At 43.3% G+C, this 26,584-nt stretch overlaps 1 protein-coding gene across 1 annotated transcript in view; it reads left to right on the top strand.

Annotated features, from left to right (window-relative positions):
• The first annotated feature begins 300 nt into the window (after nucleotides 1-300).
• The window catches only part of LOC134318742 (AF4/FMR2 family member 2-like), a 128,522-nt gene continuing 102,238 nt past the window's right edge, over nucleotides 301-26,584 (top strand). Inside the window, exon 1 of the mRNA XM_062999674.1 lies at nucleotides 301-404. Coding sequence (XP_062855744.1) covers nucleotides 352-404 — 53 coding nt within the window. The 5' untranslated portion in view covers nucleotides 301-351. The remainder of the gene's footprint in view (nucleotides 405-26,584) is intronic.

A 26,584-nucleotide genomic window follows, 5' to 3' on the forward strand; every position in this document is an offset into this window, starting at 1 on the left:
AAGAAAGAGAGGGCAGTGGGTGCTTTTTGCGTATCGTGTTTCCACCAATGAGAATCCTCAGCGCTCGGAGGCTCCGCCCACCGCGGGGTGCGTGTGGTTGAGCGGGGAGCCTGGCTGGCAGCGCGATCTGGAGTGTGTGTGTGTGTGTGTGTGTGTGTGTGTGTAGTACTGAGAGAACGGGTTATACAGCACAGCACACCACGCACACACACACACGACCGCGCGCGCGTACACCAGCGCGCACGCACGCGTACACAGGCGCGCACACGCACAGGCGCTCGCTCGGTCCGTGCATGCAGGCTGACGCATAGCGCTCCGAGCCGCCCGGTACTTTTTTCCTGGACCCGAACCATGGACCTATTCGAGCTGGACTTCTTCAGGGAGTGGGAGCTGGAGCAGCAATGGTAGGAGCACCTGGGTTCCTCTTGACATCTCTGTATTTTGGCTGCGTGTCGGGCTTTGTGGGGCTTTTTGTTCAGACGCCGATCTGACGTGTTCACGCCGCACCGAGCGCTCTTCACTCCGAACCGTTCGGCGACGGTGTGACGTGACAGTGTCGGTACGATGTGATGATGTGTGGGAGTATCGCGGTGTTCGGTTTATCGATAGCGAGATGTTTCGTGTTGGAGAAAAGTCAGCTCGTGTCTGGCTGCCACCTCACACCGGCGCTCCAAGTTCTCCGGTCTCTCCAGACCAGTCCACGTAGTTCTTTTTCCTTCTCCTCACTTTCTGCTGGCTGAAGCCTTCCTGCTCGCTCCTCACACACCTCTGCTTCTGCTTCCTCTCATTCTCTTCACCAGACATTTATACATACGCTGTTATTAATCAAAATTCACGCTTTTTCTCTGTTGGATTCTGATCTGGTGACTGGAGAGGCGATTGATTGACCCGCTGTGTTATCGTGCTGAAACTGTGGCCGTCAAGAAACGCGCCTGGTCAGCAACAAATAACAATGCTTAATTGGTATTAGAGTGCTCGGTGTGTGCCACAGATAGGATACCAATCCATCACATGGCAACACACACACACACACACACACACACACACACACACACACACACACTGTTAGATGTGTAAACACCCCACGAGGGATTCATCTGTCTACCTATTATTATCTACCTGTAGCACTAATTATTATTATTGTTATTATTATTATTATTATTATTATTACCATTATTGTTGTTGTTTTTATTACTATTATTATTTAATAATATTATTATTATTATTTATTTATTTATTATTATCTATCTATCACTAATTATTATTATTATTATTATTATTATTATTATTATTATTACCATTATTGTTGTTGTTTTTATTACTTATTATTTAATAATATTATTATTATTATTTATTTATTTATTATTATCTATCTATCACTAATTATTATTATTATTATTATTATTATTATTATTCATTGTAAATAATTTTAATAACATTCTTTAATAATAATAATAATAATAATCATTATTATTAATAATAATATTCAACTTATTATTAATATCAGCATTACTATTATTATTATTAATATTCTTTAATATTTTTATTAATTTTATCAATATTATTGTTATTGATATTTATTATTACAACTACAATTATTATTATTGTTTTAATTATTTTTACAATTATTTATTATTATTTTTATTATTATTATTTTATTTTATTAAATATTTGTATTAATTTTATTTTCATGAACTTCTTTGTCCTGGTCGGGGTCGTGGTGCTTCCTTTCACAGAAAAACACTAAGCGCAAGGCGGGGAATACTTTGGACAGGGTGCCAGTCCATCTCAAGGCTTCACCCACCCCCCTCAGACACAGCCAGTACTGTCAGTGTAGATACCAGGCCGGCTGATAGCACCGCTCAGATTTGAACCCAGATCTCAGCAGTCGTGGGCGAGTTTAATGGCAGCCGAGCACCTGAATGTCTATGTTGTTTTGTTGAAGCTTAAACACCAGTAACCAGTATGTTGTAAGTTTAAATCCCAGGACTAACACAGCAGGTTCTGGTAGCTCATCAGTGGTGGAAAGATGGCGAGGAATTTGGTAAATAACTAGTGACTAGAAGGTTGTGAGGTTTAGTCTCTGGACAACTAAATGCGATAATCCTATAATTATAATAATGCATTAGTACATTTTTATGAAATAAAAAAAAACATTTTCATAAAAGTTGGGATGTTTAGTAAAAGGCAGTAAAAAGAAGAATCTGTGATGTTTTAATTCTTTATTTAAAATCTTCATTGTAGTTTGTAAATATAAACACATTTAGAATTTGATTCCTGCAACACACTTCAAAAACCTTGGGACAGAAGCCTGTTCCCCCTGTGTTCCATCAGCGTTCCTATTAATGAGACATTTTAATATTTTGGGAACTGAGGACACTAACTGTCACAGTTTGGTTCTATACATGATGCGCTGTATATTTTTAATAGCAGACAGATCGGGACTGCAGGCAGGACAGTCAAGCACATGCACCCTGTGTTTATAAAGCCACGCAGATTGAGGCCTGGTGTTGCTTTGCTGGCAATGTGGTGAAGCACGACCCATCAGTCAGCGTTCCCCTCACCTTTCACTCTTATTTATTTGTCCCAATTTTTTTGGAGTTTGTTGCAGGCATCAAATTCACGCATTGGATTTTTCTGTACTTTTATCAGTTAAATAAAGATTGGAGAGAATTAACTGTTAGATGTGCAAACACCATCAAGGGATTCATCTGTCTGTTCATTATTATCTTCCTGTAGCACTTATTATTATTATTATTGTTAATATTATTATTTTTATTATTAATTATTATTATTATTATAATTGTTGTTGTTGTGGTTTTTGTTATTTGTTATTGTTATTATTATTATTAAGCTTTTTTGTTATGATTATAGTTATTATTTTGTTAATATTATCATTTTATTATTATTAGGCATTATTATTATTATTTTTTATATTATTATTATTATTATTTAGGATTATTCTTTAATAATATTACTATCAATAACCTTTACTATTATTTTAGTTTTTTCTTGTTATTATTATTATAAATAATATTTTTATTATTATTTTAATAATAATAATAATAATTATTATTATTATTATTATTTAGGATTATTCTCATTAATATTACTAATAATATTCTTCTATTATTATTGTGGCTCTTATTATTTTTGTTATTATTATAGTCAATATTTTTATTTTTTATTAAACATTATTATTATTATTATTATTGAGCATTATTATTATTGTTATTATTATAGTTAATATTTTGTATTATTATTTTAATTATTATTAAGCATTATTATTAATATTACTAATAATATTATTTTATTTAATTACTGTTAGTCTTATTATTATTGTTCATTATTTTTGTTTATTATTTTTATGTATTTATTATTTAAATGTTTTTTATTTTCTTAAACTTCTTTGTCCTGGTCAGGGTCGTGGTGCATTTTTTTTTTTTTTTAACCAAAAACACTGGAATTAACAAATCAGTACAAAGATTCTTCCTTTTAATGCATCTTACAGTAAAATAGCCCTAAATGTATTAGTCTTGGGACAAAGAGAAATGGGACGAGCTTTTGTTGGCAGTTACAGCTCTAAAGCATCGACAAGAAATAAAAAGCTTGATGATTCAGTTTAGAATCAGAGTAAAGGATTCTGTGTTTGGTACAAATGACCAACCTGGACTTTTATTTTGTAAATAAAATAAAAATTCAGTAAATAGTATTGAACACGAGGTAAAAATGTGGTACACGTTTACATTTACTGTTGCCAGAACAGCCTGGATGTTCTGTATATATACAGATATATATTTTATTATTTTGGTTGATTTATTGATGGTTATTTTTGGCATCGTCTGTTTTTTGTCTTTCCTTTTGTTCCTTTGTGTGGTTTTTTACCTCCAGCATTCTGAGGTGTAGAACGAGCTCTTCCGGTGCCTACGTCCACCTCTCGAACGCTTCACCCTCGCCACCCTCGCCACGTTTTAGCCACCGAGTGTTTCTGATCGAGTCCCTCGGCTCGGTCCCGTCCGGGTTCGGAAAATCTGAATCAGTTCAGTTCGGAATTCACGACGCTCCGGTACGACAGGACTTTGGTGCAATGCAGTCTTTGTACACTTTATATCGTAATATCCGGTTGTGGTTTGTTTGTTTGGATTTTATTGGTTGTTTTATACACGATGTGGCCAAAAGTATTCGGACGCCTGATCGCGAGCTTTGGGTCGGACGTCCTGTTTTTAAAACCAACAGTATTAAAACAGAGCGACCTTTGTGTGTGTGATCTTTCAAGCTAGAACAAGAGCCGCTCTTCCAAGTTGGAAGTGGCTGAAACACATAAACGTGATGATAATCGGTCCTCTTGCCTGGTCCTGTAATAAGATGATTTAGGGATTGAGGGGTGTGAGGCCCGTATTTGTCACCGCTGATGTTTGAAAGCGTCGTGAGTCAAGTCTAATTACTGGTGATATCGGTTTCAAAGGTGTTCCTCGTCACCGCTTTTCCCCCGATTTAGTCGTATCCAGTTCCCATATAATATTTCACCTCTATTTCTGACCGAGGAGGGCCGTAACGAACACACGCCCCCTCCGACACGTGTGCAGCACCGACCGCGTCTTTTCACCTTTTGCACATTCCAGTTGAGTTGTAGTCTTTATGAAGCTAGCTTTGTGCACAGGAAAGGGCCTTCCCTAAACTGTTGCTGCAAAGTTGGAATTGACTGTTGTGAACTGAGTAATTAGACAGGCATCCCAATACTTGTGTCCGTGGTTGTTTACATTCACGCCATTTAGCGACTCACTATTGTGACTGAATACAATCCAAGCAACTGAGATTTAGGGGCCTCGCTCAGGGGCCCACAGTGGCGACCGGGCTGAACCACGTACCTTGGCTACCACTGCTCTAGGTTGTGAGTTTAAATCCCAGAATCAGCACTAAGTCTTTTGATTGTTTACTGTATATTTTACATTTCTACATTATGCAGTTTTTGTCCGTATGGAGATCCGTATCACGCACGGAGAGTCCATCATCCCCCGTCTCTGTGCAGTACCATCGATCAGCCAGTAGAGGTTGTAACTGCAGCAGTTATGAGGAATCCTAACTCACCCCCACCCTCGGACAAGCCGATTGAAGATTCGAATGTTCTGGATGTCAATACTGGTGCGCTGGTGCGTTTTACCTCTGTCACCGCACCATGGCAACCGAATCCTCAAATCTATCTGCTGCACAATAAATCAAACCCACCGAGACCCTGATCAGGATTAAGCGCCGGTAAAACAGACTGAGTAAAGAGTGAATAAAAAAGCGCGCACACACACGCACACACACACACACACACACACACACACACACACGCACACACACACACACACACACACGCACACACATATACATACAGTGGGGCCAAAAAGTATTTAGTCAGCCACTGATTGTGCAAGTTCTCCTACTTAGAAAGATGAGAGAGGTCTGTAATTTTCATCATAGCTACACTTCAACTATGAGAGACAAAATGAGAAAAAAAAATCCAGGAAATCACATTGTAGGATTTTTAAAGAATTTATTTGTAAATTATGGTGGAAAATAAGTATTTGGTCAATAACAAAAGTTCAACTCAACACTTTGTAACATAACCTTTGTTGGCAATGACAGAGGTCAAACATTTCCTGTAAGTCTTCACCAGGTTTGCTCACACTGTAGCTGCTATTTTGAGCTGGCCCGTTCAGTTAGAAGATGGCAGCGTTTGTACGACTGGGCGCTGATTGGTCAGTCGATGTTCCGGTTCATCCCAGAGCTGTTGAGTGAGGCTGAGGTCAGGGCTCTGTGCAGGACGCTGGAGTCTCTTAGATGGCTGGAACAGGGGACGTCCCAATACTTTTGACCATGTAGTAAGGGGTATCAGACTGGCAGAGTGGATGCTGCACATACAGATGGGACCTGCAGACCTGGGTTTGATCCTCACTTCGGGTCACTGTATGCAGAAGGTGAATTGGCTGGTCTGAATGGTGTCTGAGTGGTTGTTGCCATCGGATTGGCACCCTGTCTGGGCTGTGTTCCGTGGCACTGCGACCCTGACCATCATGAAGTGCCCACTGAACATAAATGAATGATTGAATTATAGGTAGCAGGTTTCTTACACTGGCACAACTCGGCGCCAATCTCATCTGTGCCCGGGATGAAAGACATCGGCCGTGCCAGGCACCGTCTTTGTCCATCCTCAGCGCCCGACACACCAGCGAGGAGCTTCGTCATTTGGCATCGCGGCTCTGAGCAGAGGATGCCAGGCACTGTGCCCGTGGCCTCATTTTGCCACCTGCCAGTGGGGAAGCATTGCTGTGGAATGATAAAGCGTGATCCTTGGCACGGCGCCCGCGTTATTGCAGGAGCAGAGCGAAAACGTGGCACCTCTTTACCCCGAACGCTCGCCACATACCGAGCGGGTTCGTTCCGAGGACCAGAGCAGGACCGGGAGACGGTGAGCGCGCCCACTTCGTCATCGTTGGCAGGGTTGCCAGATCCACGCGAGTGATTGATTCGAGCGTTAGCGTGTCGGTATTGGATTCCTGAGATTAAATGAAACGCAAATCCAGCGTGAAACGCTCACCTCCCCCCCTCGTCACCCGCCGTCGCCCGTGCGTCCCGAAAAACTCCTCATGGGGAAAATCCAGCGCTGATAGGCCGTGCCAGGCCTCTCCGGATTAATCCCCGCTTGGCACCGGCGCCAGGCGAAAGTTATTAACTCCGTGCTAATTACGCCAGGGCTTATTATGACTCTGTGAATGCGAATGCGCGTTCAATCTGAGACCCAAGCGAGCCTGACGCCGTTGTTTAGACCCAAACGCTACGTTACTAACTAGCTTCATCCTGGTCTGGGTCACGGTGGGTCCGGTGCCGCCTGGAAAACATCGACCACAAGAAAACGAGGCGCCAGTCACTCTCAGGGCTCACACATTCTTTTACTGACTCTTACCAGTAGCTTTGTGATTATGGTGCTGGACTAGTAGCTAGTAATCAGAAGGTTGCCTCTTCAAGCCCCACCGCTGCCAAGTTGCCACTGTTGGGCCCCTGATCAAGGCCCTTAATCCTCAATCCCTCAAATTGTATTCAGTCATAATTGTAATAATCAGGACAGCACAGTGGAAGCTTAGTGATTAAGATGTTTGACTAGTAATCAGAGGGTTTCTGGTTTGAGACCCACCACCACCACCACCACCAAGTTGCCACTGTTGGGCCCCTGATCAACGCCCTTAATCCTCAGTTGCTCAGATTGTAAGAAGTCGTAACTGTAAGTCGTTTAGGATAAGAATTTCAGACCTTAAAAGGAACGCACACAAAGAGGAGAACATGCTAATTGTTTTACAGAGGGTCTTAAGGACCCATGTCGCTGTTTGGCTCCCATTCTGCCAGCTGGTTCTCTATCTGTTGTTTGGCAAAGCACGTCTATTTATTGATCGCCGCTGATTATTTTTGACCCAAAGTATTTGGACGCCTGGCTGGTCACTCTCTATCTCCAGGTACTTTGGTTTCCTCGGACCTCCCAAATCATGCAGAGGGTGGATTTGGCAGCACCTGATTACTGTTAGGTGTGAATGAGTGAAGTAGATGTGAGAGTATCTGTCCATCCTCAGCGACCCAGAGCTTCCGGACTGACCCACCAGGACCCTGGCCAGGATGAAGCGGGTAGAGTAAATAAATAAATGGTGGGGTGGTATTTACATTTTTATTTTGGCTACTTGGTGGAATAGCGGAATGCCCTCCCCATCATTCAGATGAAGTTTCCCCTTACTTTCTAAAAAGCATGCAGAAGGTGGATTGGCTACTTGAATTGGGTTGTACTGTGATAAATTGGTTCATTTCTGTCGCCTGCTCACCTCAGGGTGGCGCTGTGGTGTAATATGCTAGCTCACCACAGTGGTGCAGAAGGCTGGATATAAAATCCTTGCTGCTGCAACAGTGACTCCTACTGTCCGGTTAAAACGGCAGAGGAACACGAAGAGAGTAGTGCGGTCCTCAGTCCTCCGTACGTGTTGAGGCTCTCTAAAGCCTCGTGTCTGATCGTAGCTGATGACTTCCCGCCGCTTGTTGCCGACGTTGGGAACAGATTATTATGTAGCTTCTTTTGAGGTTGCACCTTGGTGGTATTTCTGAGAAATCAGGCGTATGTATATCAGTGGCTTCGAACGTCACGCTCCACGCTAGCGGCTGCTAGTTTTTCCGCGTGGCGCTACGTCTTCATGCATAAATAACAGCAGCGAACGTGACTGATGTGAAGCCGTTCCTGACAGCCTCGCCGCCGTGCCGCGCCGAGATCCGGATTAATACGTAATGACGGCGCAGACGCGCGCCCGGCGAACCCGAGAGCCCGAGCGACGCGCGCGGTTTCGTTCAAAGCATCCCGAGCCCGAGCGCTAGACTCCCGAAGTCTCTGGAGGTTTCTCCTCACGCTCTTCATCCTCTCCGGCGTCTCGCCTCTCGCCCGCGCCGCGTTCCGGCGGTTTAATTGAGCCGACACCTTTCTACCGTCGCCGAGCTTCAGGCACAGAGTTTCAATTAAAATCAGGAACTTTGAAGTCGGGCTGGAGCGGAATGAAAAATTCATACTGAAGTTCTACCCATAACACCAAGCGTCACAAAAAAAAACTGGGCTGAGTGATGCTACACCGGGTGGTCAAAAGTATTCGGACGCCTGAGCGTGTTTCAAAAACAAACTGTATTAAAATAGAGCGACTTTAACACTGAGAAGCAGCTGTAGCCTAGTGGTTAAGATACTGGACTAATATTCGAAAGGTTGCTGGTTCAAGCCCTATCACTGCTGGGTTGCCACTGTTGGACCCTTGAGCGAGGCCCTTAACCCTCAATTGCTTGACTTGTAATTTGCCTTGGATAAAAGCAACATTGTAGCCTAGTGGTACTGGACTAGTAATCAGAAGGTTGCTGGTTCATGCCCTATTACTGTTGGGTTGCCACTGTTGGACCCCTGAGCAAGGCCCTTAATTGCTTTGGATAAAAGCAACGTTGTAGCCTAGTGGTTAAGGTACATAATGAGAAGGTTGCTGGTTCAAGCCCTATCGCTGTTGGGTTGCCACTGTTTCTTTGGATAGAAGCGGCATTGTAGCCTAGTGGTTAAGGTATTGGACTAATAATCAAAAGGTCGCTGGTTCAAGCCCCACCACTGCCACTGTTGGGCCCTTGAGCAAGGCCCTTAACCCACAAATGCTTGACTTGGACAAAAGCAACGTTGTAGCCTAGTGGTTAAGGTACATCATCAGAAGGTTGCTGGTTCAAGCCCTATCACTGTTGGGTTGCCGCTGTTGGGCCCTTGAGCGAGGCCCTTAACCCTCAGTTGCTTGACTTGTAAGTTGCTTTGGATAAAAGCAACGTTGTAGCCTAGTGTTTAAGGTACTGGACTAGTAATCAGAAGGTCGCTGGTTCAAGCCCCACCACTGCCAGGTTGTCACTGTTGGGCCCCTGAGCAAGGCCCTTAATTGCTTTGGATAAAAGCAATGTTGTAGCCTAGTGGTTAAGGTACTGGACTAATAATCAAAAGGTCGCTGGTCCAAGCCCCACCACTGCCATTGTTGGGCCCTTGAGCGAGGCCCTTAACCCGCAATTGCTTGACTTGGATAAAAGCAACGTTGTAGCCTAGTGGTTAAGGCACTAGGCTATTAATCAGAAGGTTGCTGGTTCAAGTCCCATCACTGTTATGTTGCCACTGTTGGACCCCTGAGCAAGGCCCCTAACCCCTTAATTGCTTAGACACTATACTATCACAGTACTGTAAGTCACTTTGGATAAAAGCGTCCGCTAAGTGCCGAAAATGTAAAATGTAAATGAAGTGTGTCTGTGGGAATTTGTGCCCATTTAGTCAAAAAGTGACAGCGTTTGTATGGCTGGGCGCTGATTGATCAGTCAGTGTTCCGGTTCAGGTCAGGTCAGAGTTTCTTCACGTCTTTACGAAGCACGCTCATGGTGGAACAGGAAAGGACCTTCCCTAAACTGTTTGCTGCACAGTTCGAAGCATGTCATTTTCTTATATGATTGATTTATTTCACCTGTTATGTTAGGTATATTTAGTGGATCAGACACAGCAGCGCTGCTGGAGTTTTTAAATGTCCACTCACTGTCCACTATTACACACTCCTACCTAGTCAGTCCACCTTGTAGATGTAAAGTCAGAGACGATCGCTCATCTATTGCTGCTGTTTGAGTCGCTCATCTTCTAGACCTTCATCAGTGGTCACAGGACGCTGCCCACGGGGCGCTGTTGGCTGGATATATTTGGTTGGTGGACTATTCTCAGTCCAGCAGTGACAGTGAGGTGATTAAAAACTCCAGCAGCGCTGCTGTGCCTGATCCACTCATACCAGCACAACACACACTAACACACCACCACCATGTCAGTGTCACTGCAGTGCCGAGAATCATCCACCACCTAAATAATAGCTGCTCTGTGGGGGTCCTGTGGGGGTCCTGACCATTGAAGAACAGCATGAAAGGGGGGTAACAAAGCATGCAGAGAAACAGATGGACTACAGTCAGTAATTGTAGAACTACAAAGTGCTTCTATATGGTAAGTGGAGCAGATAAAATGGACAGTGAGTGTAGAAATGCAGGATTATGGAACGCAAACATCCTAATGGGAAACCGACTGTCGAGCTGTATGTCGTTGATATTTCCGGCTTCTTTTCCTCGTCCTGATGCGCACTTACGCCTCGGCCGTCTCTTCTGGACGTGACGTTGATCTATGGATCGTCGTCCTGTACATCCAGCCTCGGAGAGAGAGTGTTAATGAAGCCATTAGTGCTGAGAGAGCGTAAGTGCGAGAGCGAGTGCGAGAGAGAGAGTTTGCTGCCTCTCAGACCCGACTGATTCACTCCAGAGAGAAAATAATTCGTAGGAATTTATTTTATAAGCGTGATCGCCGTTCACGCGGGTTTTCGGACGAGACGTTCAGTCTGTAAATCTCATTAGCTCGCGTCCGTTTTCTTCCCGCGAACAAAGAGCCGAGAAAATAGTCACGGTCGGAAGTCCTAACCTTCAATTTGGTGTGTAGATGGTGGCGTAGATTGTGAGCGTAGCGGAAAGCCTTTCTCCCTCTCGCCTGATGGACTGTGACTAATTTTGTTTCTGCATTTTCTCCCTTTTTCTCCTGGTTTATTCTCACATCCTGAACCTTGGTTACTATCATCGATCTTCTAGAGGAACTCCACATTCAAAAGAATTGGGACAGTAAGTGAAACTGGCCATTGCCGGACCCAGGAGGGTTTGGGCGTCAACCTAGCAGCAAGAAGAACAAGAACCTCAAGTACCAGTAAGACCTGGAGGGCATTAGCAAATGTCAACAAACGTGGACAAACTTCGATTAGCCAGCCACGCCCATCAAACAGAGAACCACTGGATCCTGAAGATGACAAGGAACTGGACGTCCAGACCCACATAGTGAAGAACGTTCATATAAGACCTGAAGGAACTCGCCCAAGAACGGAAGCGATGGAGAACACTTGCTGCCCAAGTCTAAGTAAGTCCTAATCTGATCCTGAAGATAACCAGGAACTGGACGTCCAGACTCACACAGAGAAGAACATTTGAGTCAACACACCTACCCACCCGGCAGACTAGAGGCTGCTTTTGTCTGCTGCAGGTGTTGCTCATTGTGCCTGCTAGGGGGCGCCCAGCCCACCGGTAGCAGAGCTTCAACATTTAACTGAGTTAAGACCCAACGTATAAGAATGCTTGTGGCGCAGTGGGTAGCGCAGTCGCCCTTACAGCTAGAAGGGTTTGGGTTTGATTCCCCAGCCTGGGCAGGTTTTTTTCCTCCCACAGTCCAAAATCATGCAGTCTGGTTCATTGAAACTACTAGAAATTACCAGGTGTGTGTGTGTGTGTGCCCTGTGATGGACGGCCAATGAATCGGACCCACCGCGACCCTGACCAGGATAACACGGTGGTAAACTGTGTGACATAACTGTACGACTATGAAACTGCCTGCACATATAAGAACACGTAGGTAAAATAACTGATTTGTGTGAATCGACACAAACCCTGGCATGTTTGTTAAAAACGTTCAATCATGTTCCAGATTAGTGTTAGTATCTTATCTTGTGTTTCCATTATTTTGTCCATCCTCTGTAGGTCAAACGTGACTGATAATATGATCCTCATTACCAAAAAAAGTTGGGACAGTAGGATAAGTGCTAATTTATTTAATATAACAATCTGTATTGATATTTCACTTCCGCTTTGTGTACTAGAGACTTGCATTTGTAGTCGCAGCGGCATACTCTGTTTACGGACAATGGTTTTCCGAAGGATTCCCTTATTACAGTAATGTTGGTCTGGTCGTATCCAGTTCCCCAGTTGCTGCAGACCCCAACCTTGACCGAGGAGGGCTGGACATAACACACGGCGCTTCTTTTCACCTGCACGAGGTGGGTTCAGGCATGGATCTCCATTTCCGTCTCCTTCTGTAGTCGCAGCGGCGTGCTGCGTTAACTGACGATGGTTTTCCGAAGGATTCCTTCCTTACAGACACGTCCGTTTTTAATGCGGTGATGTCTAAAGAATCAAAAGGTCAACGGCATTTATTATTGCTTTTAAACCTTACGCTCAGGGATTTCTCTGGATTGTTTGGACATCTTTCAATAATGTTATGGACTGTAAATGGTTAAACTTCTTGCAGAGCCTTTTGTTAATGTTTCTGCTAGATCCAGTACCGACTGCATTGTCTGTGGAAGCTTCCAAAACTCCCCAGTCTCACATAGCCCCCGTCCCAACATTTTTGGATTGTTAGAGGTATCAGATAAGGACTCTCCATCGCTTTCGTTCTTGGGCAGGTTCCCCAGGTCTTACATGAACGCTCTTCTCTGTGTGAGTCTGGACGTCCAGATCCTGGTCATCTTCAGGATCCAGTGGTTCTCTGTTTGATGGGCGTGGCTGGCTAATCGAAGTTTTGGAGGGACGTCTACGTTTGTTGACAATTGCTAATGCCCTCCAGGTCTTACTGGTACTTTAGGTTCTTTTTCTTCTTGCTGCTTCGGTAGCGGTCATGGTTTTACAGAGACGGGTTGCTAGGTTGACGCCCAAACCCTCCTGGGTCCGGCAATGGCCGGTTTCACTTACTGTCCCAATTCTTTTGAATGTGGAGTTCCTCTAGAAGATCGATGATAGTAACCAAGGTTGAGGATGTGAGAATAATTTCCCGGACTGTGTCCAAAGGAGAAGGAACCAACAGCCGAGACAAGACTCCGGTGCGTGTCGGTAGGTGTGTTGGCTCGAACAGACGGTGCCCCAGGATCCTCGGCACGCATCGATCGGAACAAGAGCCGGTTTGTGCTCCCAATTAACGCCGTACGCTTTCATTAAGGTCAGATTAGCCGCGGTCAGCGGCCGGCCAGGAATCCGGAAAAGTGGGAAATCAATTTCCTTCACGCCGCCGCCGCCGCGGAATCCAATCAGTCACATGATTAAACACACGTCTCACTCAGGATTAAACGCTCCCGCGGCGTTTCCTGTGGACGTCTCGAACCCTGACGTTTTGCTTAGCGTCTGTCTGTCTGTGACTGGTGGGAGGACTGTTTGGTGGGTGTCTGTGGTGCAGCGGGAAGGAGATTTGAGTTTGAGTCTCACTGATGCCGCAACAGCAACACCTACTGTCTGATTCCATAATACACATAGGTCATATCGGGACTCTGTACGCTGTACGGCTCTCTGTGAGAATCCATCGCTGGCTAGGGTAAAGAAGCAGCCAGAACTGGTACAGACCAACAAACTACAGTCAGTAATTGTATACCCCGAATAGTAGTATTAGTATTAGTAGTAGCAGTAGTACTGTGACAGTATACTGTCTAAGCAATTGAGGGGTAAGGGCCTTGCTCAAGGGCCCAACAGTGGCAACCAGGCAATGGTGTGGCTTAAACCAGCAACCTTATGATTACTAGTCCAGTACCTTCACCACTAGGCTACAACTGCCCTGCATTAAAGTGCTCAGTGAGTTTCCTTTTTTCCTCCCAATTTGGTCATATCCAATTCCCCAGTAGTGTATCCTCCACTGCTGTGGACCCCGTCCCTGACCGAGGAGGGCGGTACCTAACACCACCAACGCCACTTCTATTCCACTACACTAGAAGAGTCAGGCACTGCTGTCCATTATTCATCGTCTCTGTGCAGCGCCTTGACCAGCCAGCAGAGGCCGCTATTACAGTGGTGGTTCTGACTCTCTTCCTCCCGCCCTCCCACAGACACAGCCAAATGGACCCTGTCCCTGTCCCTGGACCCCGTCCCTGACCGAGGAGGGCGGTACCTAACACACGCCACTTCTATTCCCCTACACTAGAAGAGTCAGGCGCTGCTGTCCATTATTCACCATCTCTGTGCAGTGCCTCAACCAATCAGTAGAGGCCACTATTACAGTGGTGGTTCTGACTTTCTTCATCCTGCCCTCCCACAGACACAGCCAAATGTCTGTGTAGGCACCCGGCCGGCTGATAGCAGACCTGAGATCCAAACATGATTTACCTCAGCTCTTAAAAGGAGAAGGAGGACCAGGAGTCTGTGCTTTTCTCATTCGATGCCCACCTCACTCTCCCTCTTCCTCTCTGTTTCACTAGTCCCCGGCTGGTGCCAGGCCTCCAGGGCACCACCCGAATGGTATCTAGGCTTTGCAGGAATGCTGTGCCCTGCTGCACTCTGGGTACGAATGGCGGGGTGAGAGAAGCGAAACCTCTGTGGCTGGAGATAAGAGCAGCCTGGCAGTGCCATGGAGTATCGGATGCTGCGGGGTAGAGCTGAGGCTGGCGTCACGTTAGCTCGCATCGCTTCACAGTTCGGTCCTGACGGTCCGTATGCTGCCCGGCGTGCCAGTGCCCGTGAGATGTCTGGAAAACTACGCTGGCATTTCAGTTCAGCTTTATACCGCTAATAAAGCGCAGGTGGGCATCGTTCGGGTTGTTTATCGTGGCATGTAATGGGACTCCATCTGTGAAATATCGCGTCCCGGTTCGACTCGGGGTATCGTAACTGTTTCCGAAAGACCCGCCGTGCCAGCCTTCTCTTTAAGCCGCACGCACGCCATGCTGTTTGTTTTCTGTCGGAACAGAAGGAAAAAGGCTCGGGCTGGAGCGGCGCCACGATGTGTGCCATGCTATAAAAGCCGTTTTTTCAAGGAGTTTGCTCAATGCCATCTTTTTTTTTCCCATTTGTGCAGTTAGCGAACAAAAAGAGATGTTTTTAGCTCAGATCAAGGCTCGTTAAGTGTATAAATCGACAGCGGTCGCTCTTCTGAGAAGGCTTACGCAAGACTTTAAAGTATGTCTGTGGGAATTTGTGCCCACTCAGTCCAAAGATGACGCACTTGGATGGGCACTTGTTCAGTCCAGAGCTGTTAAGTGGGGCAGAGGTCAGGGCTCTTCTTTTGTACAAGTGCTCAGACAGGAAAGGGCCTTCCCTAAACTGTTGCTGCCAGGTCGTTTCCTTTATACCTATGCTGGACAAGGAGTAACACAGACTAGCACACGCCTCCTGGCTGTAGTGTATACCAAAATGATCTTATTCAAGTACTAACTACGATCGTGATCATAGTTAGGTTGCATTTATTATTATTGACGCAGCGGCGGACCGTTTTAAGTAACAACAGTTTTCCGAAGTGTTCCCGAGCCCATGTGACTATATTTATCACTATAGCGACTGTCTGAGGGCTCGAATGTCACGCGTATCCAACAGTGGCTTCCAGCTTTACCCTAGACGGACTGAGACTCCTTCAGGTTCAGCTTCTCTTAATCTTTTAATAATTTTATGCACGGTAGATGGAGAGAGACCTGAATTATTTGCAATCCAATTCTTTTTGTACTGGTTGACAGTTCTCTCAGGAAGTTTGGAACACAGTGGTGAGGCAAGACCCATTATTGCTTGTACAGACTGATAGGATTTCTTCTGAGTCTCAAAATCGTTCAATAATATTTTGGACTGTAGGTGGTGAAACCGCTGAATTGAAATGTTCTCCATGCAGAGGTAGACTGTAATAAGTAACAACAGTTTTCCGAAGCTTTCCAGAGTATATGCGGCTATATTTATCAATTTTCCCTGAAATTCCTTCAGGTATCTTTCCACAATATTCTGTACAGTAGATGGTGAAAGACCTGAATTGTTTGCTTGGTGCTAGGTTACTTGAATCTTTCCACAATATTCTGCATGGTAGATGGTGAAAGACCTGAATTGTTTGCATTATTTGGTTAAGAAATGTTCTTTCTCAAAAAGTTTGGAACACAGTGGTTTTTAATGCAGTGCAGTCTGAAGGATTAAAGGTGATCGACATTCAGTATCTTTCAATAATATTTGGACTGTAGGTGGTGAAATCCCTGAATTTCTTGTATTTAAATGTTCTCGATGCAGCGGCGGACTAAAATAAGTAACAACAGTTTTCCGAAGCTCTCCCGAGCTCATGTGGCTACATTTATCACAGTAGCATGAGTGCTGTCTGAGGTCATGCAGATTCAACAGTGGCTTCCGGCTTTTAATGCAATATTAGGAAATGTTCTCATTCAGGAAGTTTGGAACACAGTAGTTTTTGATGCAGTGCCATCTGAAGGATCAAAGGTGATTGACATTCAGTATTGGATTTCTGAGTCTCAAAATCTTTCAATTAGGGATGTCCCGATCGCGTTTTTTTGTTCCCGATCATTAATTTTGATCCCGATCCGATACCGATACTTGTGTTTTCTAGATATTGTCTAGATAAGAACTGGATAATACTGTTCACACGGTGCACACTTCAACTACATTACAGTTATTCACATTAATCCAGTGTACATGTTTAACAACTGAATAGCTCTGCAGTGCTGTAGGAAAAAAAATCGCCTGCATCCAACTATCGCTTAATGTTCTTTTATTTTTACAACATAAAAGTAAACAAACTTAGTGCAGCATTGTAGCAGTAACACTAGAACACTCAGAATGAAGTGAAGGTTTTTTTTGAGGAAAATCAGCGTCTCTGCCGTGTTAGCGGACGGCCGGTTCCTCTTCTCATCATATAATAATAATAAACTCGCTGTATTTGAGTGTTTATTTTTTAGGCGCCGTATCAGATCGGTAGTGATTGTAGATCGTTTGGTTAAATGATATCTGGTTTGTTTCTTATGAGCCACCGTACTTGTATGCGTGTTGTAACTGTAACAAACTTTTCTGTGCTTGTATTGTGACGACGGTTTGATGGACGTTTCTACGCGAAGTGAGTGTGTTTTGACCCTTTGGGGCTTCCATAGTGCATGGAATAGCGTGCTCGGGTAACGCGATGACTGTCGCTGTCCGCTATTCGGTACCGTAACAGAAGAAGTTAATAAAGTGTTAAATGCTCCCAACAATTTGTGAATATAGTGTGTATTTATTTCTTTATTAAGCGAGTGCATCACTACGACGCTCGGTTACATAACTAAGCCAATCAGAGCGCTCGATACTGAGATGTCGTTCAGTCTTGTAACTCGTAAACTCGTGCTGTATGTTCTGGTCCCGAAGTTTTCATACTCAGATTAAAAGTTATTGTTTTGTAAACCGGAGTGATCCTCGACTCACACACCATATAAACAGTAAAATTCTACAGTAATGAACGCAGCTCTGCTCCCACCGCCTCGTGAAGCGCTCACAGTGCAGACGTTACACTTCACTGCTTCACTGGGTTTTTGTATCTGTTGGTCCTGGATTTTGTAAAGTTGCTTTGAGACAATGTATATTGTAAAAAGCGCTATATAAATAAAGTTGACTTGACTTGACTTGACTGCTGGACTTGTTTCACTTTCCAATTTAAAGTATTTCCACACAGCGGACATGCTGACGTAAAACAAAGGATCGGGATTACGATCGGCTTTAGAAAAGCCGATACCGGTCAGTTAAAAATGCGGGACATCCCTACTTTCAATAATATTTGGACTGTAGGTGGTAAATTGTCAGATTTTTTGCATTTAAATCTTCTCGATATAGAATCATTATTAATATTCTATTTTTTTCGTCCGTTCTACCCTATAATAACTTTTTGTGTGTTCCAGGCATTTAATTGTAAATGTATTTACGTTTACAAGAAATAAAAACGTTAATTTGGTCAGACAAAATATTAAAAGTCATTTTTTGTACTTTTTTCTGTTAAACTTCAAGAGAAAGAGTTTGAGGGAAGTTCTGCGGTGAAGATAATTAACGACTGTTTGCGCCGCACATGCTCTCCGGCTCAGCTGCAGTCGTCGTTAGTCGTCGGCGTCTCCCGCCGAGCGCCGCTAATGATTATGGAACATAAAGGCCTGTTTTATTACTCTGATAATGTGGATTTTATGGGAGCGCGGCCCGTTCGGAACGTACCTCGGATCACGGGCGTCCTGGAGGACCGGCGAGGATGTACCGCGGCCTCCGCCGTCGATTTAAACCACGTTAGTGGAAGGACAGAGGTCAGTCTGAAGGTCAGGGGGTCGGAGCTCTTCCGTGCTTTTGGACTGACAACCAGACGTCAGTCAGAAGACCCGATGACACCTCACACACACACACACACACACACACACACACACACACACACACACACACATCTTCAAAGCAGCTGATTACTCAGACCTGTATGATGCCCGCTTGTGTTGTGCCAGTGTGTGGGTGAATTGAGCTTAGTAATTAGCACCCGCGTGCCAGCGCTGCAGTGTTTCTTCCGAACGCAGGCCGTGCAGGTCGCGGACACGTCACCCACCCGTGTGCCATCCAGCGCATTGGCACAGGCTGCGATGCCACCCCATCAAACCTTCATCAACCGCTACGCATGCCCGTGTGCCATCCAGCGCATTGGCACAGGCTGCGATGCCACCCCATCAAACCTTCATCAACCGCTACGCATGCCCGTGTGCCATCCACCGCACTGGCACAGGCTGTGATGCCACCGCTTGGATGTGCGCGTGTACCAAACCCCTTTGAGGCCGTAACAGTCTCAACCTGATTAAATTAAATCAGTAGTCGTTGATTTAAGTCAGCGCTCGTAAAATCAGGTACTGATGTTGGATGAGGAGGCCTGTCGTGCAGTCAGCATTCCGGTTCATCCCGACAGTCTTTAATGGGGTTGAATTCAGAGTTCTTTTTTTTAGGACCTTGCTTAGTGCACAGGGGCCTTCCCTAAACTGTTACCACAAAGTGGGGAAGCATGTAATGGGTGTGGCTAACACACCTAAAATCAGCAAGGGTGTCCACATACTTTTGACCTCATGGTGTATCCTAGTAATATAAGACGTTTGTCACATGACCTCATAATTCCTCATTACTTATTTTTATTGATAACAGTTGGTGGCTTCTCTGTGCCCATATAAACAGGGCGAGCCTTCCCCAAACTGTTACCTAAACACACCTTACACACCTTAACTTATCAGAAAGGGTGTCCACATACTTTTGGCCACATAGTGTATCTTAGTAATATTTAGACGTGTGTCACATGACCTCAAAATTCCTCATTATTTATTGCCATTGATTACAGTTGGTGGCTTCTCTGTGCCCATATAAAAAGAGCCTTCCCCAAACTGTTACCTAAACACACCTTACACACCCAAAAGGGTGTCCACATACTTTTGATCACATGGTCTAATTATGTAGAAGGTGACATTAAAAGAGCTTCAGTAACGTCAGACCTCATAATTCCTCATTATTTATTGTCATTGATTACAGTTGGTGGCTTCTCTGTGCCCATATAAACAGGGCGAGTCTGACTGCACTCGTTACAGATGAACAGCCGTCGTTTTGCCTGGGAGGAAAAAAAACCTTGAACTCTCGCTTCAAGCCGAATGAAAATTTGGTCTGTAATGAATCAAACGCTGCTGAGACTGTCCACAGTCAAGCAAGCTTTGCATCACCATGGGCTTAGAAGTCTAAAGTCTAAACCTTAGGGCTTAAATCAAGTATGAGCTTATCACATGACGACAAAGATCTAAGGTTGTGGGTTTTATGTCCATGGCGGTGTTAAGCTTGCTCGACTGTGGACAGTGTGTGGCCTGAAACTGGCACACCGAGGGATGAAAACCGTGTTTGCAGACGAGGGTTCGAGTACAGACGAGGGAGCATGTCGTTTTTTAACGCAGTGCCTTCTTAGGGATCAAAGGGTCTCCGAATCTTTCAGTAATATTTTGGACTGTAGATGGTGAAGTTTAAATTACTTTAATTCATTTTTGCTTGTAAACAACTGAGCCTTGCCTCCTCCGACACGGACAGTACCTGCAGTACCTGCCGCTTCTTTTCACCTGCACCGGGTGGGTTCATACGGAGATCCGTATCATGCACGGAGAGTCACGCACTGATCTCTGTTATCACTGTGATCCCCGTCTCTGTGCAGCACCATCGATCAGCAATTTCCACCCTTGCATCAGCCAATTATTGTCTGTATAGGCGTCCGGCTGGTCATAAGCAAACCTTTTTATACTGCACGCTTTGCTAATGCGCTGGTGACTATTACATATGACACCTTTTAATATATATATACTTCCCGTCCCAACATTTCTGCAACATGGGTTTGGATTAAATCTGAATCCCGCTACGATTTGTTGACGTTGACCCACAGTGCTTGGGCTAAACACACGTTCGGTTTTCGGACCGCACAGGGAACCTGGATGTGTGCAGGACTGACCAGCCGACTGACCGCAGGAGCTCTCTGCCCTCGGGAGAGCGTGTCGCCGAGGGGGCAGAGAGATTCGGATGGTACGACGAGCACGCCGTACCCGCCTCTACGATGCCAGTGGCGCTAAATTCCTCCGGCTTGCTCCCAGGCATGAGCGGAGCTGCAAAAGAGCCTCGGTGGCACCAAAATAATAACATATCTGCATCCGTGATGCCAGGGGCGAAAGTGCCAGAGTTATAATGGAGGAAACATGTTGGCAAACTTGGGCACATGTATTAAAAACAAAAAAATATAAACAAACATTGGGAACGACGTGCAAGAAATAGTGATCAGGAGAAGATCTAATCGTCCTCTATAAATGATGCACAATTAGTGGCAGCAGGAGTTCGGTTGGCATGAGTGGGCGCTGGCATGAGCTGCACCGGGCACTGCTCGCTGAACATGTAGTGAACACAGCGGGCATGTGGTGTGAGTTAGGAACGGGCACGGTTATTAAAAATAAAGAGAAGAAATCTATATAATAGGGCAGTTGTAGCCTAGTGGTTAAGGTACTGGGTTAGTAATCGAAAGGTTGCTGGTTCAAGCACCATCACTGCCAGGTTGAGCAAAGCCCTTAACCATCAGTTGCTTAGACAGTATACCATCACAGTACTGTAAGTCGCTTTGGATAAGAGCGTCCGCTAAATGCAGAAAATGTAAATGTATATACTCTATATGGCCAAAAGTATTTGGACGCCTGACCGTGAGCAATGCCCGTAATCCTTAAATGCTTAGACAATATATACTGTCACAGTACTGTAACATCAGTGTATTTATTTTAGGTCCTTATATTTATCCTACTGTTTTGTTGTTTGCACTAGTGTTCCATGTCCCCTGTTCCCTGGTCCTGGAGGAACAGTGTTTCCTTTCAGTTTGTACTTGAACAATAATAAAGCCTCTCAAACTTGATTCAATTATTTTAATTGAGTTGTTATTATTAATCATAATTGTATTGAATTATTATTATTATTATTATAATTTTATTCATATATTTATGATTTTAAAGTATTTTAATATTATTATTTAATATTATTTTTATTATATTTTTGTATTACTATTATTATTTTTAGTTATTATTATTATTTCTATTATTTATTATTATTATTATTATTATTATTATTAATAATAATAATAATTTTATTATTGCTTTTTTAGTTATTATTATTATTTTATTATTATTATTAATTTGTTAATGTGTTTATTTTAAATTAATCTATTATTGTTGCTTTGATATATTGTTATTATTTTATTTTATTATGTTATTGCTGTTATTATTATATTATATTATGTTATTGTGTTATGTTAATATTATTTTATATTATTATTATAATTTTATATTATTATTATTATTATTATTATTATTATTATTATTATTATTATTATTATTATTGGTAGATATTTTTATATTGACCACCAACATTCACAATTTTTTTATTAATGTATTTTTTTGATGCTGGGTCAGTATTAGAGCTTCGTTGTTAATCACGTTTGTGCTGTTGAATCATTTATAATCTTATTTTATTTTAAGATCAGTGATCAGGAAGTTTCATTCTTCGTAGAAAGAATCACAGAAAACAATATTAATGAATTATTTATTTATTAATGTTTGTATTGAGTAGACGAGGATGAGGAGTAATAATAGGAACGGAGGTGTTTGGGTCTGATTGGGTTTATTGATTGAATGATTATTTTGTGTGTTTATAATCGCGTCTTCATGGCTGATGAATGTCTGAATGGAAAGCTTTGATTTGGAGTGACGGGGGGCCGTGATTCCAGATGAATACGGTAATAATGTGAATTAGAAGTTTTGTCATGAGAAGGTGCAGCAGAAACGTGTAGATAATAACGTTTGGGGTGTAAAACGACGTGTTTTATTTGGGGGTCTTTGTTGGGGGGGGGCGTGTGCATGTGTTGGCCTGTTAAAGGCTAATAAAGATGTTTATGAACTCTGGAGGTGACGGACGCTGGTTATTGGACGCTGGTTATTGGACGCTGGTTATTTCTGCTGTTGTGTCGGCGCTCTCGCTCGCTGTAACGACACTCAGGATAATTAGACGAGCTGACAGACGAACGTTTGTCGTGTCAGGATGATTTTATAGGGTTTGTTTTACTCAGCAGCACAGAATCCATCCTGAAAAGTGAATCCTGGGTGATTACTGAGAACAGAAGCATTCAATTCTGGAGAGAAGACGATTGATTAAGACTGACGGGAGATTCTGGTACTATAAAGACTAAAAGTTTGTGGACTAGGAGTAAAATTAGTCAATAAATCTCAGTGATCATGTGATCGTTCAGAATTTCGCTCTTTTATCATTTCTCCTGTCTTGTAACAATATGGGAGGACTATAGGTGGGAGGAACTGCGACCCTGGTCAGTCTCCATGAGGGTCCCTAGTGCCTCTCCTGCTGCCGGGTGAGCTGCGGTTCAATGAGCCCCTCCTTGTGCGGGTGCCCATCAAACTGTTATTTTGGTCTTAAGGGTGGCACTGTGGCTCGGTGGGTAGCACTGTCACCTCACAGCAAGAAGGTCCTGGGTCCGATTCTCCGGCCGGGTGGAATTTGCATGTTCTCCCTATTGTGTGGGTTTCCACCCATAGTCCAAAGACATGCAGTCTGATTTATTGGAGCTAGAAACTGCCCTAAGTGTGTGGGATTAACTGCCCTAACTGCCCTAACTCCACCTATTTTACTGAAACTAGAACCTTTAGTACTGGAACTGGAACCTTTGGTACTGCAACTAGAACCTTTGGTGCTGGAACTGGAACATTTAGTACTGCAACTAGAACCTTTAGTGCTGGAACTGGAACCTTTGGTACTGCAACTAGAACCTTTAGTGCTGGAACTGGAACATTTGGTACTGGAACTGAAACCTTTAGTACTGGAACTGAAACCTTTAGAACTGAAACTGGCACCTATTTTACTGAAACTAGAACCTTTAGTACTGGAACTGGAACCTTTGGTGCTGGAACTGGAACATTTAGTACTGCAACTAGAACCTTTAGTGCTGGAACTGGAACCTTTGGTACTGGAACTGGAACATTTGGTACTGCAACTAGAACCTTTAGTGCTGGAACTGGAACATTTGGTACTGGAACTGAAACCTTTAGTACTGGAACTAAAACCTTTAGCACTGGAACTGGAACCTTTAGTACTGGAACGGGAACCTTTGGTACTGCAACTAGAACCTTTAGTACTGGAACAGGAACATTTGGTACTGGAACTGAAACCTTTAGTACTGGAACTGAAACCTTTAGAACTGAAACTGGCACCTATTTTACTGAAACTAGAACCTTTAGTTCTGGAACTGGAACCTTTGGTGCTGGAACTGGAACATTTAGTACTGCAACTAGAACCTTTAGTGCTGGAACTGGAACCTTTGGTACTGGAACTGGAACATTTGGTACTGCAACTAGAACCTTTAGTGCTGGAACTGGAACATTTGGTACTGGAACTGAAACCTTTAGTACTGGAACTAAAACCTTTAGCACTGGAACTGGAACCTTTAGTACTGGAACGGGAACCTTTGGTACTGCAACTAGAACCTTTAGTACTGGAACAGGAACATTTAGTACTGGAACTGAAACCTTTAGAACTGAAACTGGCACCTATTTTACTGAAACTAGAACCTTTAGTTCTGGAACTGGAACCTTTGGTGCTGGAACTGGAACATTTAGTACTGCAACTAGAACCTTTAGTGCTGGAACTGGAACCTTTGGTACTGGAACTGGAACATTTGGTACTGCAACTAGAACCTTTAGTGCTGGAACTGGAACATTTGGTACTGGAACTGAAACCTTTAGTACTGGAACTAAAACCTTTAGCACTGGAACTGGAACCTTTAGTACTGGAACGGGAACCTTTGGTACTGCAACTAGAACCTTTAGTACTGGAACCTTTGGTACTGGAACTGAAACGTTTAGTACTGGAACTATAACCTTTAGTACTGGAACTGGAACCTTTAGTACTGGAACTAGAACCTTTAGTACTGGAACTAGAACCTTTAGAACTGGAACCTTTGATAGTGTAACAGGTACCACTGATACTGAAAATGTAACCTCATACTAGAACTGAAACTTTTAGTACTGGAACTGGAACCTTTAGTGTTGAAACTGGAACCTTTAGTACTGGAACTGAAACTGGAACCTTTAGTACTGGAACTGGAACCTTTGGTACTGAAACTGGAACCTTTCGTGCTGAAACTGGAAGCTTTGGTACTGGAACTGGAACCTTTAGTGCCGAAACTGGAACCTTTAGTACTGGAACTAGAACCTTTGCTGGTGTAGCAGGTACTACTGGTACTGAAATGAAAATGTAATACTGGTTGCCTTTGACGAACGCATCATTTAATTCATTCATTTAAGGAACAAAGTCACCCAACTCCCATATCACCACCCTAGTCTGAATACTTTGTGAACCCCCGACATCATTTACATCCTGGTCAGGGTCACAGTGTGTCCGGTTATAACACTAAGCACAAGGCAGAACACCCTGGACAGGACGTCGGTCCGTTACAGGGCTTCGGCCACCGTCCCCCACCCCCACCCTCAGACACAGCCACCTGAGAGTACAGTTGAGGTTCGAACCCGTATCTGTGGAGTAGTGGGCCACCTGCGTGCCACGCCGCGTGTTTAAACAGGTCGTTATTATCTGTGTCAGAGATGATCCTGTACGATCGGTTTTTATTAACACGCAGCTCCGACCCTGAACGTTCTCCTGTCCTCCCTCTGCACTTCATTATAAACTAGACTGAGAGTGTGTGTGTGTGTGTGTGTGTGTGTGTGTGTGTGTGAGCGTGAGTGTGTGTGTGCGTGTGCGTGTGTGCGTCTGCACTCTGCCATACATCCTCATTAGCTCCCCCAGAGACAGCCTGCGTAGCGCCTGACCCTTGACCTTTGGGCGGCGTGACGGATGCTCCGGTGCCGCTGGTTGTCATTCGCCTGGCGTCGTGTCGGCACCGCTCTGCTCCTCGCCAGCGTCCGCTCTGCCCTCAGTGTGCGATAATAGAACCGCGGTGCACCACCTACACCCCCGATGTACCGAACCTGAAGCACCTGGTTCACACGGTGCCGCGGTCTGGACATAAAAACAAGCTGATCTTAGCGAGGCTCTGAACACGGCAGTACTGCGTTCTGGTTCATCTAAAATCAGATCAGTGGGACTGAGCATCATTCGTTCATCCATTCATTCATTTATTCATTCATTCATTCATTCATTCATTCATTTATTTATTTATTTATTTATTTATTTATTTATTTATTCATTTATTTATTTATATATTCATTTATTCATTCATTCATTCATTCATTCATTTATTTATTTATTTATTTATTTATTTATTCATTTATTTATTTATATATTCATTCATTCATTCATCCATTCATTCATTTATTCATTTATTTATTTATATATTTATTTATTTATTCATTCATTCATTCATTTATTTATTCATTTATTTTATTTATTTATTTATTTATTTATTTATTTATTTATTTATTTATTCATTTATTTATTCATTTATTTATTTATTTATAGAATAATTGCACATTTGTCACCCGACTGATTTTTTAAAATTCGTTTATTTATTTATTTATTTACTTATTCATATATTTATTTATTATTTATTTATTTAAATATTGATATTTGATTGCACATTTGTCACCCAACTAATTTTTAATTATTTTATTTATATATTAATATAATTATTTATTTATTCATATAATTATTTTTTAATTTATTTATTTATTTATTGCACATTGCACATTTGCCACCTGACTGATTTTTTAAAATTAATTAATTAAGTAATTCATTCATTCATTTAATTATTTATTTATTTATTTATTTAATTATTTATTAGTTAATTGATTAATTGGTTAGTTGATTGCACATTCACCCAGCTGATTCCCAAATACAATTTGACTAAAATGCTTTTTTTCATACATTCAAGTAACAAAGTAAC

The sequence above is a fragment of the Trichomycterus rosablanca genome, chromosome 8 (genome assembly GCF_030014385.1).
Source record: "Trichomycterus rosablanca isolate fTriRos1 chromosome 8, fTriRos1.hap1, whole genome shotgun sequence".
Taxonomy (NCBI): Eukaryota; Metazoa; Chordata; class Actinopteri; order Siluriformes; family Trichomycteridae; genus Trichomycterus; species Trichomycterus rosablanca.